Source organism: Salmo trutta, chromosome 34, assembly GCF_901001165.1.
Source record: "Salmo trutta chromosome 34, fSalTru1.1, whole genome shotgun sequence".
Lineage (NCBI taxonomy): Eukaryota > Metazoa > Chordata > Actinopteri > Salmoniformes > Salmonidae > Salmo > Salmo trutta.
Genome location: NC_042990.1, coordinates 21,869,256 through 21,891,142, shown reverse-complemented (window position 1 = coordinate 21,891,142; position 21,887 = coordinate 21,869,256). Strand labels below are relative to the sequence as shown.

At 42.8% G+C, this 21,887-nt stretch overlaps 1 protein-coding gene across 7 annotated transcripts in view; it reads left to right on the top strand.

Annotated features, from left to right (window-relative positions):
• The first annotated feature begins 2,843 nt into the window (after window positions 1-2,843).
• phf14 (PHD finger protein 14) overlaps window positions 2,844-21,887 on the top strand; it is an 89,093-nt gene continuing 70,049 nt past the window's right edge. For 5 of the 7 annotated variants that reach the window (XM_029732221.1, XM_029732217.1, XM_029732219.1 and 2 more), the window contains exons 1-10: window positions 2,844-2,950; window positions 3,788-3,904; window positions 5,169-5,477; window positions 5,568-6,019; window positions 6,648-6,795; window positions 13,401-13,560; window positions 17,655-17,766; window positions 18,427-18,564; window positions 20,200-20,346; window positions 20,868-21,043. In XM_029732221.1, coding sequence (XP_029588081.1) covers window position 2,950; window positions 3,788-3,904; window positions 5,169-5,477; window positions 5,568-6,019; window positions 6,648-6,795; window positions 13,401-13,560; window positions 17,655-17,766; window positions 18,427-18,564; window positions 20,200-20,346; window positions 20,868-21,043 — 1,760 coding nt within the window. In that variant the 5' untranslated portion in view covers window positions 2,844-2,949. The remainder of the gene's footprint in view (window positions 2,951-3,787; window positions 3,905-5,168; window positions 5,478-5,567; window positions 6,020-6,647; window positions 6,796-13,400; window positions 13,561-17,654; window positions 17,767-18,426; window positions 18,565-20,199; window positions 20,347-20,867; window positions 21,044-21,887) is intronic. The other 2 variants (XM_029732220.1, XM_029732216.1) reach the window with 1 other exon arrangement.

The following is a 21,887-nucleotide window of genomic DNA, read 5'->3' as shown; positions in this document are numbered from 1 at the left end:
TTAGGGTGGAGGCTTCTAATGTTAACATGCATGAAACCAAGGATTTTACAGTTACAGAAGTCAACAAATGAGAGCGCCTGGGGCATGGGAGTGGAGCTAGGCACTGCAGGGCCTGGATTAACCTCCACATCAGCAGAGGAACAGAGGAGGAGTAGGATAAGGGTATGGCTAAAGGCTAAAAGAACTGGTCGTCTAGTTCGTTCAGAACAGAGATTAAAAGGAGCAGATTTCTGGGCACGGTAGAATAGATTCAAGGCATAATATACAGGCAAGGGTATGGTAGGATGTGAATACAGTGGGGGTAAACCTGTGCATAGAGTGATGTTGAAAGAGATATTGTCTCTAGAAATATCATTTAAACCAGGTGATGTCACCGCATGTGTGGGAGGTGGAACTAAAGTGTTCACTAAGGCGTATTGAGCAGGGCTAGAGGCTCTACTGTGAAATAAGGCAATAATTACTAACCAAAACAGCAATGGACAAGGCATATTGACGTTAGGGAGAGGCATGCGTAGCCGAGTGATCATAGGAGTCCAGTGAGTGGCTCAGGCAGCTAGCGGGCCGGGGCTAGCAAGCTAGCAGAAGGGCCTTTGAGAGACGTCGCGACGGAAGAAAGTCTATTGTGGCCCCCTCGTGCTGAAAAGTCGGCAGACGGATCAGAAGGGCTTCGTGTGGTAAACCACACGGGTTGAGTGAAGGAAGTGACTAAAAACAAACAAAAGATAACTATTATAAACTATATTGTGTCCTTAAAATGTATATAGTGTGTATAAGCTGGCAGTAGAACCATAAGAGTTGTTGTCCATTAGTTTACTCCATTTAGGGGAGGGATATTAGGGTTAGCGGGAAATAATAAAGGAAATATAAAATATTTATATATATATTTGTATGAATATACTGTATATATTTACAAAAAAATGTATGGTGGATTGGAAATGATGCAGACAATTACATTGATGGAAGTCACAATATATCTGCAATATTAAAGCTGATCTACCACGCAAAAAAATGAAAAATAAATGAAAATACTTTGGGGGAGCGTGCAATTGGTATGCTGACTGCAGGAATGTCAGAGAATTGAATGCTATTTTCTCTACCATATGCTGCCTTCAACGTTGTTTTAGAGAATTCAGCAGTACGTCCAACCGGCATCATAACAGCAGACCACATGTATGCCGTTGTGTGAGCAGGCGGTTTGCTGAAGTCAACGTTGTGAACAGAGTTCCCCATGGTGGCAGTGGGGTCATGGTATGGGCAGGCATAAGCTACGGACAATGAACACAATTGTATTTTATCAATGGCCATTTGAATGCACAGAGATACCATGACGAGATCCTGAGGCCCATTGTCGTGCCATTCATCCGTCGCCATCACCTCATTTTTCAGCACAATATGATAATGCACGGCCGCATGTGTCACACCCTGATCTGTTTCACCTGTCTTTGTGATTGTCTCCACCCATCTCCAGGTGTCACCTGTTTTCCCCATTAATCCCTGGGTATTTATTCCTGTGTTCTCTGTTTGTCTGTTGCCAGTTCATCTTGTCTTGTCAAGTCAACCAGTGTGGTTTCTGTGCTCTTGTTTTTTCCTTATCGGCATTTTTCTAGTCCTCCTGGTTTTGACCCTTGCCTGCCCTGACTCTGAGCCCGCCTGCCTGACCATTCTGCCTGCCCTGACCTCGAGCCTGCCTGCCACTCTGTATCTCCTGGACTCTGACCTGGTTTAAGATATTTTGCCTGTCCATGACCTGTCTCTTGCCTGCCCTTTGGATTATAATAAATATCAGAGACTCGAACCATATGCCTCCCGTGTCTGCATCTGGGTCTGTATCGTTATACCATGTTGCAAGGTTCTGTACACAATTCCTGCAAGCTGAAAATATCCTAGTTCTTCCATGGCCTGTGTATTCACCAGACATGTCACCCATTGTGGATATTTGGGATGCTCTGGATTGACGTGTCGATAGCGTATTTCAGTTACTGCCAATATCCAGAAACTTCTCACAGCCATTGAAGAGGTGTGGGACAACATTCCACAGGCCACAATCAACAGCCTGATCAACTCTATGCAAAGGAGGTGTGTCGCGCTGCATGCGGAAAATGGTGGTCACACCAGATACTGACTGGTTTTCTGATCCACGCTACTACTTTTTTTTAAGGTATCTTTGACCAACAGCTGCATATCTGTATTCACAGTTATGTGAAATCCATAGATTTGGGCCTAATGAATTTATTTTAATTGACTGATTTCCTTATATGAACTGTAACTCAGTAAAATCTTTTAAATGTGTGTTTATATTTTTGTTCAGTATAATATGCATCTAACTAACCATCACCAACACAGTCATATATGGTACATCAACAAAATGAAAAGCATCTGGTACCTTCAGGAAGACTTGCTGAGATAGGTGTTTCTCTACCTACTCACCATCAACTCAGAAATAATCATTCAGAAGTTAATATGAATGTCAGTTAATAAGGTTAATGAAGAAGAGAGTACATGAGAGTTGTAGTATTTGTTTCCACACAACATTCTGCTTAACCCAGATAAAGAATTCTGGTGCCAATGTGACATACTGGCAGGATTTTGGCTTACAGTAACATCACTGGGACTCAGAGGTGTAGTTGATCCTTTCAAAGAAAATACTGCCTACAATGTTGAACATATTTTTTCATGACTATTGAGGGTCATGGGCTTATGTCATGTCATTATCTGTGTGAAATGCCATTAAAAAAAACTATTATTTGTGTTATCTCATTATACTCCATCCTCGATCATTTACACAAGCTTCTTCATAATCGGAGACACCGTTCAACGGTTACCATGGTTACAAACTCATTTTGTGCTGAACGTCACCACTTCTTGTGGCTAACGTTGTGCACATAACATGTTTTGAGGAGGCGTTCTTTGTGCCATTGTTCAATCGAGTAAAAACGAGAAAACGGATAAAGTGAGTGATATTTTCAATATAATGAATAATTGACAAAAGAAAGTAGCATGCTTTTATGCAGAGACGCCCACAATTTACGTTTTATTTTCTGAAGATAATGGAATAAATACTACTAGCGGGTCGAGTCATTGCTAGTTAGCTGTCTAGCCGTCTAGCTAGTCTGACAGTTGAATGCTGTTTAGCTAACTAGCAAATTTGTAAACAATATAGTTATCTACTGAGCTAGCTAATGTTAGCTACATTGTTACTGGACGAGCAATTCCGCTAATGTTACAGTTGTAACTAATAGCTATGTATTTCCATTATCTGTCAAAACGTGTTTTCCGAAAGCTAACTAACGTTCGTTAGCTAGCATTGTTCCCGTAATAATTGTATGGCTAGTGCTAGCCAGCTAGCTAGCTAGTTTGGCTAGCCATATCCCTGCTGGTCAAGCTGTGATGCCTGCATAGCAACATGTGCTTTACTCGTCTCAACCAACACAGCCACTATCATTGTGACTAGTTAGTTATGTGCATTGCTATGATTATCAACACCACAACACCTGCTTGCATAGGCTAGCCTATATTCATATTATATGTCTGATACCGAGATCATGGCAATTACTGCAATATGAATTTTGATCAGTATAAAATAACAAAGGAAGGCAATGGCAGCTGAAAATTTGCAGCAAAATATACAATTCATTGTTGATTTGGTTTGTTGAGCTATTTGTAATCATGATTTATATTTGCAACACTCAGTACATTAAATGGTGACCCAGGCCTGGCTTTAATGATGAAGGTGGTGGTACTTCTCTACCATGGCACTGAATCTCCTCTGTTCTTCTCCTCTTCCCAGTGGACCGTGGGTCGAAGCGCAGGCAGGTGAAGCCTCTGGCTGCCTCTCTGCTGGACGCCTTAGATTATGACAGCTCAGACGACAGTGATTTCGAAGTGGGAGACGCAGATGCCTCAGGTAACCAACCGCAGTGGGGGTCCTCTTCCATCCACCCCCCCTGTAAATTACACCCTTTCTTCCCCCACACACTCAGTTCATTCCTGTTATGTTCTTCTGTCAGTTCAGATAGAACTGGAGAGGAGAAAGATGGAGCTCAGAATGAATTATTCAAACCAACTTGAAATGTACTCAAAAGCAAGGCATGGATTTCTATTGTTTGTTGCTATTTGGTTGTGTATCCTTTTAGAAGTTGGCCATCATGGACTACTCGTAGTCATGAAGGCTCTATTTAGCTGTGGCTTGAATAGCTTTAAATGACACTTCAATGTACATCTTTGAGATTTTCCTAGCTGTGACATTCTCCATGTCAACACAGCTTTCAGAAGACTATCTCCACCATTACTTTCTGCCCGGTGCGTCTGTCAGTGCCGCCCCACTCTCAGATACAGGCATTCCAAGGTTTAGATGAAATCCTCATCACCCTGCTTGTCTGTGTCTTGTAGTGACCTTGTATAGCTGTGTTTCTCACTGACTCGGCATGATCTAGGGAGGCTGTGGCCGCTGAGGCGAACTCGGGCCTGCCACTCTGCCTGGGCTGGATTTATCACTCTGCTGGCCCTGAGGTCTTCATCCACCCTATCTGAAACACACACACTGAGGCCAGAAGCTGATAATGAGATTCTACAGTACTGTGAACCTCCTGGGCTCTGTGGTGTTGGAGTGTTGGACTCTGGACCTGTCACCTGACACCTTGAAATCCAACAACTCTTGTTAATCTGCATTGTAGATTAGACTACATAATATAATGTTAGAGAGCTGAATTCAACTTTGCTTTTATCACTTAGCAACATGATTTGATCATGTTCATCTTTATTTAAAGTGTCTCAATACAAACAAGAGATTAAGACAGCAGACATGCTTTCATTCATACTCCATGTTGAACATGCCCTCATGCATTCTCCATGTTGAACATGCCCTCATTCATTCTCCATGTTGAACATGCCCTCATTCATTCTCCATGTTGAACATGCCCTCATTCATTCTCCATGTTGAACATGCCCTCATTCATTCTCTATGTTGAACATGCCCTCATTCATTCTCCATGTTGAACATGCCCTCATTCATTCTCCATGTTGAACATGCCCTCATTCATTCTCCATGTTGAACATGCCCTCATTCATTCTCCATGTTGAACATGCCCTCATTCATTCTCCATGTTGAACATGCCCTCATTCATACTCCATGTTGAACATGCCCTCTGTCCTTCTCTCCTCTGTTCTAGGGTCAGAGGGTAGTGCCATTGGGAGTGATGAGGAGGGGTCCAAGGAGGAGAGCGCTGCTGAGGACAACAACAGCGACTCGGACAACATCGGCTCTGCAACGGACGGTGAGGAACAGACCAAGGAGCTGACAGGTGACGACACCCCCACAGAGGAAGAGGAGAGGACCAAGGAAGAGCAGCCGTCCTCTGACACTAGCACCACCACCACTAAAGACCCTGCTCCATCAGGGGTGCCCAGGGACCGCCGGAGGAGAGAGGAGAAGGCCTCGGACACAGAGGCTGGGAGTGGAGGAAGCGGGAGTGGCACAGGTAGGCTATGTTTTAAAATGTTTTTGTTACATTCATGTTTGGAAATAATAATATTTTTATAAACATGAAAAATAAAAACCCTTGATCCAGGTCGTGGTAATGTGGGTAGTGGTAATGCAGTAGTGGTAATGCGGAGGACGGCCGCCACACAGGAGCCCAAGAAGTGGAACCTGCGTCGTAAACGCCCCATGCTGGACTTCACCACCATGGAAGAGCTCAATGAGATGGACGACTACGACAGCGAAGACGACAACGACTGGAGGCCCGCCTCCGGCAAGAAGAAAGCCAAGGCTGCGGCCGCTCAGAGAGGAGGAAGCGAGGGAGAGGAGGAGCCGGAGGAGGAAGATGGCGACGGAGGGAGCGGTAGTGATGATGATGACAACGAGGATGACGATGGTGGTGATGATGAAGATGAGAACGAAGAAGGGAGCAGTAGCGACAGTGATAAAGAGGTGAAGAAACCCAAGAAGAAAGTGATAAGCAGCAGTGTCTTTGACAAGGAGCTGACCAATGACAGCTTGTCACAGGGAAAGAGCAACAAGGTAAACACAACTTTATGTCCTCTATCACACTTTGTTGTTGGCAAACTGCCTCACACCCTCAGCATTTAGGTGTATCATGTAGTCGTGAAAGTTGTTAGAGAAGTTGGTATAACTCTCTGATCCCTTCATTGGATCCAGTGTGTTAGCCAGCCCAACACTATGTTGCTATGTGCCACAGAGTTATATAATCCAATGAGGAGATTGGATGGTATCAGAGTGAGAGAACCACAGAGACTGCTAGAGAGATACAGCTTTGTGTTAGGCTAATCGACTTAGTTTAGAGTCCATCTGTGTGAATGAGATTTAGCCTACTGCTGTCTATCAATAATGATCTGTGGTCAGATGAGAGGGGAGATTGTGAGAGGCTTTAGATTCAGGACTTGGAGGAACTTTGTTTGCAGAGGCCGGAAACTTTATTTTTTTCCGGTCCGTTGTATACAAGCATATTAGAATCACATGTAACAGTGTATTACATTCAAACACGGAGATGAAGACATTTTAGAGACCTATACATTCCACCTAGTTAAAAACAGAACATGTGTGCAACAGCTGCAATATAGTGTATAAGGGTGCATTGATAATGGTTTTACCGAAACTTTACTGTGTCTCCCACTTCCTGTCTACCCAGGATGCCCTGCTGGAGCGTGCCCAGACGTGGAGCGCGGCGGCCCAGAGGATGGAACACATCCTGATCTGCTGTGTGTGTCTGGGAGACAACAGCGAGGACGCTGACGAGATCATCCAGTGTGACAACTGTGGTGTGACTGTACACGAAGGTAAGAGATCTGTAGCTTTTTCCTATTTTACTTCTACGGTAAGCACAGGTCAGAAACACAGCTGTTCAGAAGGGCTAGGACTACCTTAGCTGTTCAGGTTTGGGTCAGAAGGTTTGTGTTTTTTTCTGTAAGGCAGAGATTTAAAGATGAGCCGGTGTTTGGGTGCCAGGTTGGGTTTTGGTAGCATGTTCCATATACCCACAACCAGAAACAAACACTAAATAATCACCACTTCACTGTCCACCCCACACCTCAACATAAGCAGGGAAACCAGCAAACCAGAAGTGCGTTCTCCCCATCCAGCCCTGGCTGGGGAACTAACAGACTAACCCTCTTCCTCTTCATCTAGCATTATTAGCTCATTGTGTCTCCCTCTGACTGGTTGGAAACAAAATCAATGGCTTCTTAAATCGTGTCTCAGATGTGGCCTTCTTCTCTGGACAGGCGTGGTAACGCTGCCCATGCACACCACTGAATCAATGTGACAGCGCTAATTTTCAATTACGATCACTTTATTTATTTATTTACAGATGTTTTACTGATTTTAAAGCACCTACAAACGGAATGTAGAAAATGCACAGTAAGACATGCATAGAGGTTGGAGGACTGTAGAAGAGCAAGAAAGTGACAAGTAGGAACTCTCTTTCTCCTTCATTAGCCTCACTGAGGCATTTTCTCCTCCCGTGGTGGAGAGAGGCTGGCAGGTAGGAGTGTTGTGGCCGCCCCCTGACTGAACAGACAGCTGTTCCATACTGAACACTGCCCCTCCCTCGCAAGCCATTTCGTAGACACACACACACACCCCCCCCCCCCCCCCCCCCCCCCCTCGTGAGCCAGCAGCACCACAGTGCCAGGCGCCCTGAGGGAGAGGGAGGTTGGTTGATTCAGGAGAGGGTTGGCCCACACGGTTGCCTCCATGTCACAACTGCAGCTATGCGCAGCAGCTCAGAAAGTTGACCCCCCCCCCCCCACGTACACACACACACGTCAAGGCAGAACCTGTCATATGCATGGGATGATGCTGGCATGAAATGGGAAACAGAGGAATAGCCAGGGCCTTTCTACAGATTCTGTGCCCAGTGCCCTACCCACTCTGATGAGAGGAGAGTGAGCTGGCGTTTTGCCAACTCAGGAGTTTCAACTGTAGTGGGAGGAGGAGAGGATGCTGGATGCTTAAACTATGCATGGATTGTTCTGTTAGCCTTTTTGGCTCCAACCAGCTCATGTTTAGCTCATAGTTTTGGGGTCAAAAGGTGCTGGGTTATCCTCCATCCTCCTCTGGGCTTTAGAGGCACAGTGCTCTTTATGATGTCACAGACTCACTATTCTGAGAAAATAAGAGAGTGAGGGTGGAGGGAGAACAAGGGATTGTAACAGGAAAGAGAGAGAGAAAACGAGGGAGTGATTGTGAGGAAGAGATGAGAGATGAGCTGTCATTATCTGCAGCTTGGTTGAGTCGTCCGACCACCTCGTTCATCTCTCTGCTTGACTCCAGAACTCTTTGTTCTCCTTTCCGGAGCACTACACATTCCCTCGTTCAGACAGAAACTCTCCTCCTCGGACCAGAGGGAAGGAACGATGGATGAAAGGAGAAGATGCAGGAAGTCCAGTGCATAGAGGGAGGGAGTGAGGGGGAGAGACAGATCAAAAGCCTTGGTGAGCACAGCAGAGGCTCAGATAGCCAGTTGTCCGTACAGACACAGCCTGTATCTGTCACAGCCCTGGAACCTGCAGACTAGCTGCTTTTGATTAGCATGGGCTAGTGTGTGTCTGTGTGTGTTGAATGATCACAGACATCATTAACTGCATCGCCATTAAAAAAGCTCTGATTCTGTGTGTCTCTCTCTCTCTCTCTCTCTCTCTCTCTCTCTCTGTCTCTCTCTCTCTCTGTCTGTCTCTCTCTCTCTGTCTCTCTCTCTCTCTCTGTCTCTCTCTCTCTCTCTGTCTCTCTCTCTCTGTCTCTCTCTCTGTCTCTCTCTCTGTCTCTCTCTCTGTCTCTCTCTCTGTCTCTCTCTCTGTCTCTCTCTCTGTCTCTCTCTGTCTCTCTCTCTGTGTGTCTCTCTCTGTCTCTCTCTCGCTCTCTCTATCTGTGTCTCTCTCGCTCTCTCTATCTGTGTCTCTCTGTTTCTCTGTTTCTCTCTCTGTCTCTCTCTGTCTCTCTGTGTGTGTCTCTCTCTCTGTCTCTATCTCTGTATCTCTCTCTCTCTCTGTCTCTATCTCTGTGTCTCTTTCTCTCTCTCAAGCCTAAATGCTCCTTCTAGCTTTTCAGTAGTGAAGCCAGTCACTTCTTGATTGTTTTTATGTCCCTTCTTTACAATTTCTAGTCTTTTTTGTCTTGCAGTTTTCCTGTTTCAGCAGTGTGCTGGTATCTAGTGTAATTTAAAGCAGTGTGGCTGTTAAAATGCTCTCCCCTAATATAAGAACATGACATTGTCATTAATAGGCCTTGCTTGCATCCCAAATGGCACCCTATTCCCTACATAGGGCTCTGGTCAAAGGTAGTGCACTAATAAGGAATAGGGTGCCATTTGGGACATACATCATTCTACCACCAATTAAATCCCTGTGCTATTGAGTTCACTCGGCTCCCTAACGAGTTCTGGACCGTAAAGTTAATTATTTTCTCAAATGTGCTTAATTCATTTAGGCGCTACTGTTTGGGCTCATTTGTTTAAATGCATATTCAGTCGGAAACTATGTTTAGGAGGGCTGTTGTTTGTTGTCGCTGGATGGACAATGTCCATGTGTGACTAACTGGTCTGGCGTGTGTCATACTGTAGTACTGACACTCTCTCTGACACTCTAACAGTGTCCTTGGGGCCTTCTACTGTAAAACAGATCCAATACAAGGCACAAATCCTTCTATCCCCCTTCACTGTAAGGGTGCTAGTGTATGGCTGCGTCTGAAATGGCACCTCATTCCCTATGTTTTGCATTACATTCAACCCGTGGTCCATTTCATATGACATCGTTTAGTCTGTTACAGAACTGTTAAGAGCCTACCCTTCGTTCTGTTTGAAGTATAGGCCTAGTAGCTTTAGCATTGTCAATACCCACTCTTGTTGTTCCTCTGTCACGCAGTCCTCTTAGTAGTGCCATTTGAAGGCAGCCTTGCCTTAGATGAGGTTCATGAAGAGCTTAGTGCTTAGCAGACATATGGCCTTATCCATGGCAGTGAGATGCCTTCTGTACATCCTCCGTATCTCCTGTTATACACCAGGGTAATTATCATATTCATGTGGGTTAAGAGCTCAGCTCAAGGTTAAAAACCATGTTTTCCCTCATGCTGTTTCAACTAACTGCAGAAACCTTGGTGCCACAAGGGCAGCTCCCGAAGCCCTGAAATGCATTTAAAGACCCACACCTTAATAAAATAATGACAAAACACCAGCCCTGCCACTTGATTTTCTATAATGAGGCTGGAGAAATGTGGCCAAACCACTCTCAAATTCATAGTAAATATCACAGAGTGAGCCTTTAAGTGATCCACAACATATTAAGCTTGTATTGTGTTTATTTCCAGTGTTTTCAGATGAATTCAATCCTAGAGAAGTGCAGATGAATGAATGAATGGGACCCATAGAAGAAAACAATGCATTGTGAAGCTGCTTATTGACAGTTCATTTTAATTTTAGAAATAGCGTTGTAATCCATTATCAGGCCTTTGTCAGACGAGAACATTGAATTATACTTATTATTGAATTACTCCACTCTTTCTCTCCCTCTCTGTCTTTCGCTCTCCCTCTCTCTGTCTTCCTTTCAAAACAGGTTTAGAAAGTCGAATTGAAGTGAAAACGCTATCAAGCCGTAGCAGCCTTGTGGTTTTTCTCCCCCTTATAACGAGGAAATGATTTATTCTATGGTATACCGGCCATGAGAATGATTGCATTGTTTTTAAAAAGGAGCAGAATAAAGTCATGTTTTGAGAGATTGGTCTCCATCTTATTATGGAGTTTTAATTCAGTGCCGGTGATTTAGAGGAAGACAGCTGGCAGTTGTTTTCTGCTCATTCCATCTGAAAACACACACACACACACACATCTGTCATGAAAACCGTCAATTACATCATATGTAATTGGTGTTATTTAGTGAGATCTGGGCTCTGTGTGTGTGGGTGTTGTCTCTGTGATGCCCCATTTTGCACATCGGCTCTGCTTATATGAGTGCTTTTGAATAGGTCCACTTAACCTTGGAATGGAAAGTGTTACCATTGAGGGAGAAATTTAACTAATCTAAGAGCATCCATCTTGGATGCTTAAAACCTCATGAGTTAAATGGCAAAAAGTTTCTCTTTTCAGACCTGTTTTTACATAGGGTATTAGTTTATTGAGTTGTTTTTACATAGGGTATTAGTTTATTGAGTTGTTTTTACATAGGGTATTAGTTTATTGAGTTGTTTTTACATAGGGTATTAGTTTATTGAGTTGTTTTTACATAGGGTATTAGTTTATTGAGTTGTTTTTACATAGGGTATTAGTTTATTGAGTTGTTTTTACATAAAATATTGGTTTCTTGAATTGATTAAACAATTATTTAACTGCATGTACATTTCTCAAAATATTCAAACAATATTGATTTGTTCGACTTCCATCTGAAATAATTTGTGTCTGAAATCTAAGTGAGATGTAATGATGGAATAGGTAACACTGAAGCAGCATCGATAACAATGAACTGAATTCCCCTTTAATGGCGCTGCTCTGACAGGTGTGTTTGTGTACTCTCTCCACCTCACTCTCAGGAGGAGGCAGAGATGGACATTATGTTGGGTGTGTTGAGAACCGTACAGAGATGATTAGTGTGAGATCGCTGCCAACATGAAAATAGGAACCCATCTATGCACTGTCAAAATAACTGATTACTCTCTCACCAATATGATGTGTACCTATTAGTTTGATCCTGGGAAAAAGAAAAACACTCATCTTCATATTAGAACAGATGGAGATTCAGAACCACACACACACTCATATTCACACATATATGTTAACACTTCATGTCTTGTAAGCACTACCGCGTCCTTCCTTCCTCAGCAGCACCATATACCCAGTGAGATCTTTCTTTCACTATAAAATCATAATACAGTTCAAATTACTTCTTCTTCTCTTGATTTAGTCAACACTATACCCTACCCCATATAACCTCTTTAACTGCCAAGCTCGTCATTTGTGACAAGGATAATCTTCACTTGGAGGATTATGAAGCTACCCCGTAGTCATCACTTTTGGTCAGCTTAGCTCACATTAGCCAGCACCCCATGGCTTAGTGCTTCCAGCTTTGTATCTCGGTTCAAAAGGAACATCGGAGATTTGCAGCGACGGTTCAGCCGTAAGTCGGTAAAACCAGCGTGGTGATCGTTCACAGCTCCCGGTCCCCTTGGTTCAAAGCACCAATCACTATTAAGCACCCAACTGTTGCCAGCAGTATTTTCAGTAATATCTTTTTTTTTAAGAAAATAAACCTTGAGCTATATTGGAGCACCTGGGGACTTAGCCTCTTGCCCTTGCCTACATACTGTGGGGGGAATCATTGAGAAAGGACATTTTTTGTAGTTTGTTGTAGTTAAATGTGAGGCAGAGATTGTGGTTTGGAGGTCAGGATGAAGCTCCAGCTGTGTACTAATTGCCCTATTGAAATAATCAGTGCATGATTGATGTAATCCTGACTTGATTGATGTAATTCTGACTTGGACTTCCTGACCTGGTCATAAATAAACCTGCTGTAAATGTAACCTTTATTTAACTAGGAAAGTCAGTTAAGAACAAATTCTTATTTACAATGATGACCTGGATACAGCAGTACCCTATATAACCCGCCTATTTTCCACACAGACAAACATCGTTTTCAAGCCACTCTAACCTATCTGTTCACCGTGATGCAAAGCAAATGGTCAAAATCAGAGAGCACATATAGAGGACATGTATGCACTGAGAGAAAAAACAACATACAACTGAATAAACATTGCCGTCTGGTGTGGCTTCTCAATGTTTGCCGTCGGTTGGTCGTCAGACTCGACTGATTCCCGAGTGTGGTCCAGAGTGACAAGCATGCAGAGCATGTACAACATTGAGCGTTTGATTTGTGAGTCTCCCATCGCTCAGAGAGCCTGGAGGCTGGTTGACTGAATTAGGAGCCAGTGTGTTATCTCTTCAATGGAAGGCAGAGAGGCTGATTGCTGCCCTCATTTGTAGCGCGGACCACGTTTGGCCAGTGTAATAGCAGCCATAGAAACCGCATCAACGAAAGTAATTGTTTTGGCAACCCTGGAAAAAATATTAGCGTGCTTTGCGTGTGGCTTCTCTTAGTCTGAGGACTCGACAATATGATAAATATTCCCTCTTAGAACGCTGGAGTAAAAAGTTTTAGAGTAGATTGAAAGCTCTCTGGAGGTTTTAGGGGAAACAAGTAAACAGAAAGTTGACACGTTGTTTGCTTGTCAGGGCACTGTTCTCTGGTCTTTTCGGTCGTAGGTGTGACTCAGCCTTCACACCTTTTAAGAGGATCCTCAGCAAACGTAAAAGCTAATGGAATATGTTAACTGTTGTCAGCTACCGATCAACATTATTGAAAGCACCTCTGACGATGTGACTGACGTTCTACATGTGTTCCAGGTTGCTATGGAGTGGACGGGGAGAGTGATTCCATCATGAGTTCTGCCTCGGAGAACTCCACGGAACCGTGGTTCTGTGATGCCTGCAAGAACGGAGTCACGCCCAGCTGTGAGCTCTGCCCCAATCAGGACGGGATCTTCAAAGAGACTGACGCTGGGAGGTGGGCCATGATTCTACACAGTGATTTTATGATTTTTAACATGATTTAATTTGCTCATTTGGGCAAATTACATTGGACCAATCACACACACTCTTGAAATTGCAATCAACACACTAAGAATTGCCTACACTATAGGAATTGCCTTTAACCACATCAACAAAAGTAGTTGGCCGTTAATGGTAACTCACTGTAGGCGACCTAAAGCCTCTCTCCATTTAAATTGTGCATGCATTCAGCTTTGGAGAAAGTATAGCAGGTGGAGAGAGGGAAAGAGAAGAGAGGGAAGACCGGGAGAGAGAATGTGAGGGAAAGAAAGGTAGGGGAAGAAAAAGAGAGCAGGGTAGGGAATGGAGAGAGGGGAAAGAAGGCAAGTGAGGGAAGGAGAGAAAGATAGGAGGGGGGAGAAAAAGAGAGGAGAGACAGTGAGGGATAGAGAGAGAGAGGAAGTGTGTTATGTGAAGCGTGGAGACTCCAGCCACGCTGTCGCTGATAAGGCTCCTCAGCCAGCCTGCACCCGAATTTACTACTTCACTAGAGCATGAAAAACACAGCAAATTAAACTGTGGAGCGCTCGCTTGCTTGCTGGAGATGGATATCTTTATATTGGACTTCGAATTCTCGTCCCCAAAGTCCGCATGTGAAAATGTGTCACACCAACTGATGCTCAGTCAGAGAATGTGGCTTGGGCTGCTGAAATCAACTAGTGAAGTTTTAAAAGCTTTTTAAGGGATTCATTTCTGTTAATTATCTGAGTGAAGTTTTCATATTTTGCAATGTTTACATTTTCAAATTTTGCAGTACCTAATTTAATAGAGCTTTGTCAGCACACATTTACTTATATAACTTAGATGCATTATAAAGGTTTTGTATAATTTTAGCCAGTAGTGTCATCCAGTAGTGTCATCCATTTCATACTATATGTTACGTCCTGCAAAAAAATATATATATACAGTACCAGTCAAAAGTTTGGACACACCTACTCATTCAAGGGTTTGTCTTTATTTTTACTAATTTCTACATTGTTGAATAATATTAAAGACATCAAAACTATGAAATAAAACGTATGAAATCATGTAGTAACCAAAAAAGTGTTAAACAAATCAAAATAGATTTTATGTTCTTCAAAGTATCCACCCTTTGTCTTGATGATGGCTTTGCACACACTTGACATTCTCTCAACCACCTTCACAAGGAATGCGTTTCCAACAGTCTTGAAGGAGTTCCCACAAATGCTGAACACTTGTTGGCTGCTTTTCCTTCACTCTGCGGTCCAACTCATCCCAAACCATCTCAGTTGGGTTGAGGTCGGGTAATTGTCAAATTCATGGTCAAATAGCCCTTACACAGGCTGGAGGTGTGTTGGGTCATTGTCCTGTTGAAAAACATATGATAGTCTCACTAAGCGCAAACCAGATGGGATAGCTTATCACTGCAGAATGCTGTGGTAGCCATGCTGGTTAATTGTTCCTTGAATTTTAAATAAATCACAGACAGTGTCGCCAACAAAGCACCATCACCCCACCACCTTCATGCTTCACGTTGGGAACCACACATGCAGAGATCTGTTCTCCTACTCAACATCTCACAAAGACATGGCAAATCAGACAAAAGGACAGATTTCCACCAATCTAATGTCCATTGCTCGTGTTTCTTGGCCCTAGCAAGTCTCTTTTTCTTATTCATGTCCTTTAGTAGTGGTTTCTTTGAAGCAATTCAGCCACGAAGGCCTGATTCACACAGTCTCCTCTGAATAGTTGATGTTGAGATGTGTCTGTTACTTGAACTCTATGAAGCATTTATTTGTGCTGCAATATGAGGTGCAGTTAACTCTAATGAACTTATCCTCTGCAGCAGAGGTAACTCTGGGTCTTCCTTTCCTGTGGCGGTCCTCATGAGAGCCAGTTTCATCATAGTTCTTGATAGTTTCTTCAAGTGCAGTCACAAAAACATTCAAAGTTCTTGAAATTTTCCAGATTGACTGACCTTCATGTCTTAAAGTAATGATGGACTGTCGTTTCTCTTTTGCTTATTTGAGCTGTTTTTGCTATAATATGGACTTGGTCTTTTACCAAATAGGGCTATCTTCTGTTTACCACCCCTACCTTGTCACAACACAACTGATTGGCTCAAACGCATTAAGAAGGAAAGAAATTCCACAAATTAACTGTTAACAAGGCACACCTGTTAAAACCTCTCTGGGACATCTGGGACGCTAGCGTCCACTATCAACAGCCAGTGAAATAGCAGGGCGGCAAATTCAAAACAACAAAAATCTCATAATTCAAATTTCTCAAACATACAAGTATTATACACCATTTTAAAGATAAGATTCTCCTTAATCCAACCACGGTGTCTGATTTCCAAAAGGCTTTACGGCGAAAGCATAACATTAGATTATGTTAGGACAGCACCTAGACAAGAAAAACTACACAGCCATTTTCCAAGCAAGTAGAGGTGTCACAAAAACCAGAAATACAGCTAAAATGAATCACTAACCTTTGATAATCTTCATCAGATGACACTCCCAGGACTCAATGTTATACAATACATGTATGTTTTGCTTGATAAAGTTCATATTTATATCCATGAACCCCATTTTACATTGGCGCGTGATGTTCAGAAAATGTATTCCCTCCAAACCGCCGGTGAATGAGCAGATCAATTTACAAAAATACTCATCATAAACGTTGATAAAATTTACAACAGTTATTGAAATAATTATAGATACACTTCTCCTTAATGCAACTGCTGTGTCAGATTTTAAAATAGCTTTACGGCGAAAGCACATTTTTCAATATTGTTAGTACAGAGCTCAGCCATCAAAGCAAGCTATACAGTTACCCGAGTCAACTAAACTCAGAATTAGTATTATAAATCTTCAATTACCTTTGCTGATCTTCGTCGGAATGCACTCCCAGGACTCCCACTTCCACAAGAAATGTTTGTTTTGTTCGATAAACTCCATATTTATGTCCAAATACCTCCGTTTTGTTTGCGCGTTCAGATCACTAATCCAAAGGCATAACGCGAGAGCGCAAAACCAGAGACGAAAAGTCAAATAGTTCCATTACCGCTCGTAGAAACATGTCAAACGATGTTTACAATCAATCCTTAGGGTCTTTTTAACATAAATCTTCGATAATATTCCAACCGGACAATAGCGTATTCATTACAGAGGAAAAAGAAGGGAGGGCGTGCTTGCGCAGTAAACAACTCTTTGGTCCCAGGCTTGAGTCAGCTCCTATTCTCTGCCCAGCAACAGTAGAAGCATAAAACAAAGTTCTAAAGACTGTTATCATCTAGTGGAAGCCTTAGGAAGTGCAAAATGACCCCACAGACACTGTAGTTTGAATAGGGATTAGATCAACTATCCCTGTGGCTCAGTTGGTAGAGCATGGTGTTTGCAACGCCAGCATGGTGTGTGCAACGCCAGGGTTGTGGGTTCAATTCCCACGGGGGGCCAGTACAATTTTATTTTTTTTTAAATGCATGGAATGAAATGTATGCATTCACTACTGTAAGTCGCTCTGGATAAGAGCGTCTGCTAAATGACTAAAATGTAAAATGTACACGTCACTTCCTGGTTGGATTCTTTCTCAGGTTTTTGCCTGCCATATGAGTTCTGTTATACTCACAGACATCATTCAAACAGTTTTAGAAACTTCAGAGTGTTTTCTATCCAAATCTACTAATAATATGCATATCCTACCTTCTGGGCCCGAGTAGCAGGCAATTTAATTTGGGCATGTTATTCATCTGAATTTCTGAATACTGCCCCCTGTCACCAAGAAGTTAATTGAAATGCATTCCAGGTGACTGACTACCTCATGAAGCTGGTTGAGAGAATGCCAAGAGCATGCAAAGCTGTCGTCAATGCAAGGGGTGGCTACTTTGAAGAATTTGTTTAACACTTTTTGGTTACTACATGATTCCATATGTGTTATTTCATAGTTTTGATGTCTTCACTATTATTCTACAATGTAGAAAATAGTAAAAACAAAGAAAAACCCTTGAATGAGTAGGTGTAGTAGGAAAATGCTTCAAATAGCGCCTTTGCTAATGTATCCTTGTTTCTTTTCATGCGTATTTTTTAGATGGGTCCATGTGGTTTGTGCACTCTACGTCCCTGGAGTAGCGTTTGGGGACATTGATAAACTACGACCAGTGACTCTCACAGAGATGAATTACTCCAAGTATGGGGCCAAGGCAAGTACAAATAACATGTTTTTATATGTTTCAAAGAATAAAGATGATGTAAATCGTGTGGAACAAAATCAATCCATATTACTTCCAACATGCTTTATCACAGTGGAAGACTGAGGAATGGGTTTTAGATTTTTGGACTCCCTGTTTTTGTCAACACAGACAATAGACTTCCGTTGTCTGTGATGAATTAGTCTGGTTTATGAGGAGCAGCACGTTAAGACAGTAATAAAATGACTCTTGTGTGGTTGGTTACTGTTAAACTTTACATCCAACTAAACACAGTGATCAATCAGTGGAGTCACTCTGACATTCATTCTAGATGGAAACCTTTTGAGGGTCACTAAGCCAATAGAAGACTTTTGTGGAGGAGAATGATTTTTAGAAGCACTTGAAAAGGCTTCCTGCTGTGGTTCAGGGCCTTTTCAAACGGGAAATAAATTGCTGCTGGAATACGGGTGTTACTATATTTGAGAGGAGAATAATTAAAGCATTTGCAAGTTTCTCCATGTGGTCACTTTGTTTGTTTGATTGAACTGAGCGAAGTCAATGTTGAAGGTTTCTAAACCTTTTATGGTCTCCTTTGTCCCTGAGTGCAGTTTCTGAGCTCTCTATTGCATAAGTGGGGTTTCTGACCAATGTTTTTGCTTCCTCTTTGTCCAGGAGTGCAGTTTCTGCGAGGACACCCGGTTCGCCCGGACAGGCGTGTGTATCAGTTGTGATGCTGGCATGTGCCGATCCTACTTCCATGTGACCTGTGCTCAGAGGGAGGGGCTTCTCTCCGAGGCAGCTGCGGAGGAGGTAAGAGAAGAAAACAGGACATGAATCATGTGACTCTGTGTTTTTTTTGTTTCTGTAAAATTCCTCACATATGGTGTCAGAAGTGGGATTTTATTAAATCGCAGTCTGTTTTTAAAGACCCTGTAATGCGTTTCAACAACATAGCGGCGGTGGGATGTTCTTAGAGCAGGATATCCATCAGATCCCAGTTTCCAGACCTCCCATCAATAGCCTTAATTCATCTGATCAATTGATTGACTTCCTTACCTGGGATCAGTTTGTCAATGAGACAATAATGTATTAATTTACTGTAAGTTCCTCTGGTCCCAAACGAGTAGTCCTTTAAAACAGTCTCTAAAACCGGCCCTGGCTCTACACCAACCTCCTGCTTATATGGAAATTGTAATAACAAATCTAATCTGTATAATATTGACACTATAACGGTCTGGTTATAGTTAGTATTCAGGATCCTTGTGCAGTGCAGCTCATATGCGCCTCGCCTCACTTATTTCTGCGGCATGAAGGTGGCCGGCGCACCGATAAACCCAGCCCAGAAAGTGCATACTCACCGTTATCCACTTAATCCAGTGAGCTGTGGCAAAGGACCCCTATCAACAGGTGAAGCCTCTGATAAAATCAACCGAAACACCTTAAGCCTAAACGGTTCTAGGGGAGCCAGGGGCCTGCCTGGGAAATGGCTGGCGGGTTTTGTAGTGTGTTTTATCCCTATGACGGAGGAGGAAGAGGAAAGAGGGAGATGCATGTTTTAGGACCTTGAAGGTGAACTGTATGGTTGTTGTGGATATGGAATTTAATTAAGAAATACAGGCTTTTATTGTAATTCACTGTTTTCTTACCTGGAATTTGGAAGACCATTTCTGAGAAAGAAATCCCCATCGCCATACTCCGTTGTAGGAGTAAGATGCACTCTTCTTCACCAGTGAGCACAGTTCATCACTCTGTGGGAGCACTACATTGATGTTATTTTGATCTCGGATAACCAAGAAACCATTACTATTTGTTAGGTTCTAATTCTCAGAGTAAAAACTCTACGGACATTATGAAAGCTTAACCAAGTTGAATTCTTCCCAGAGGATCAATACAGCTGCATTAGACAAAACATGTTTCCACCAACACAAGTATATATACTCCAATTAAGATGCACTCCTCCTCCTCTCCAACCCTGACATCTGTTATGGATCGCCAGGAAGATGCAGTGATGGAGTAATAAACCATTCCTTCTCCCTTAAGGTGACCTGACCTCAACCCCCTTGATGTCTAATCCAAAGCTCTCCACCCGTTTCACCTATAGCACTCCCTTAACTGCCTCCCGTCCACCCAGCACATTCCAAAGCCATCTGTCTCCTACAGATAACCATTAACCTCTGATGTAAAAACCAGTCTCTATCACTCCTCAGATACTATAGTATTACTTCTGATGTATCATGTCTCTAGTATAACAATGTTCCATGTTTAATCCAGAATCTATCATAATATTTTGAATGATGTAAGTGACTGTATTTTACACAGGGAAATTGATCTCTTGACTTAAGAGTGCTGAAAGGCATACACGGTACACAAGGAACAATGTTGACCTGTGGTCGATCATGTTTTGAACACGTGTGTGTGTGTGTGTGTGTGTGTGTGTTTCCCCAGGACATAGCCGATCCCTTCTTTGCGTACTGTAAGCAACATGCGGACCGCTATGACAGGAAGTGGAAGAGGAAGAACTACCTGGCTCTCCAGTCCTACTGCAAGGCGTCTCTACAGGACAAAGAGAAGCAGCTGGCACCCGAGGCACAGGTGAGAGGTCAAGACTGGCTCAGACTCACACTGGCTCTCCGCTGTTAGGACTGCAAAATGTAAATAAATAGAAATGCTTGTCAGTGTTTGCGTCATTGATTATTGTACATAGAACAATGAACTGTCTTCGACAGTAAGTTATCCATGTTTTACTTATTTACTTTTATTTTACATTTGACATTTTAATCATTTATCAGATGCTCTTACGCAGAGCGACTTACAGTAGGGAGTGCATACATTTTGCTACTTTTTCATACTGGTCCCTCGTGGGAATTGAACCCATAACCCTGGCGTTGCAAGATCCATGCTCTACCAACTGAGCCAGGCAGGAGTGAGTTGAAGGAGAACCCAGCAGCAACAACCGGGGGAGGTTTTAAGTTGTGATGCTGCGTCCGAAATGGCATCCTATTCCCTATATAGTGCAATCCTTTTCACCAGGACCTATAGGGAATAGAGTACCATTTGGGACGCAGTCAAACTGTCATTAGATAATGAAGTGTGTGTTTCTTTGTGTTGTGTTGAACCCCTGGCAGGCCCGTATCACCACCCGGCTGCAGCAGTACCGGTCCAGGGCAGAGCTGTCCCGTAACACCCGGCCCCAGGCCTGGGTCCCCAGGGAAAAGCTACCGCGACCCCTGACCTCCAGCGCCTCCGCCATCAGGAAACTCATGAGGAAGGCTGAGCTCATGGGCATCAGGTAGGAGTTATCCTCTACAGGAACGATGGCCCCCCCACGAGACAGTTAAGCTAACATAGGCTAATGTGATTAGCATGCGGTTGTAAGTAACATTAAAATTACCCAGGACATGGGCCAGAAAGCTTAAATTCTTGTTAATCTAACTGCACTGTCCAATTTACAGTAGCTATTACAGTGAAATAATACCATGCTATTGTTTGAGGAGAGGGCACAATTATGAACTTGAAAATGTATAAATAAACCAATTAGGCACATTTGGGCAGTCTTGACACAACATTTTGAACAGGTATACAATGGTTCATTGGATCAGTCTAAAACTTTGCACATACACTGCTGCCATCTATTGGCCAACATCTAAATTGCGCCTGGGCTGGAATAATACATTATGGCCTTTCTCTTGCATTTCAAATATAATGGTTTTATCTTTTACCAGATCTAATGTGTTATGTTCTCCTATATTAATTTCACATTTCCACAAACGTCAAAGTGTTTCCTTTCAAATGGTATCAATAATATGCATATCCTTGCTTCAGGTCCTGAGCTAAAGGAAGTTAGATTTGGGTATGACATTTTAGGCGAACATTTTAATAAAAGAGTTGGATCAATTAAGAGGTTTTAAGTCTGTGGGAAAAGACAGTGTTCAGATCGACCGATAGTTGAGGTGTAGCCCAAATGTAGAATTTACTAGGGTTGTGCCAACATGGCAGTACTCATATTCGTAATCGTATCCATAAATTGACAGTTGATATTCGGGTTGGATGATACCCGTGATAGGAAAAAATGTGTTTTATTATGTCTAAATACAGTGAGGGAAAAAAGTATTTGACCCACTGCTGATTTTGTA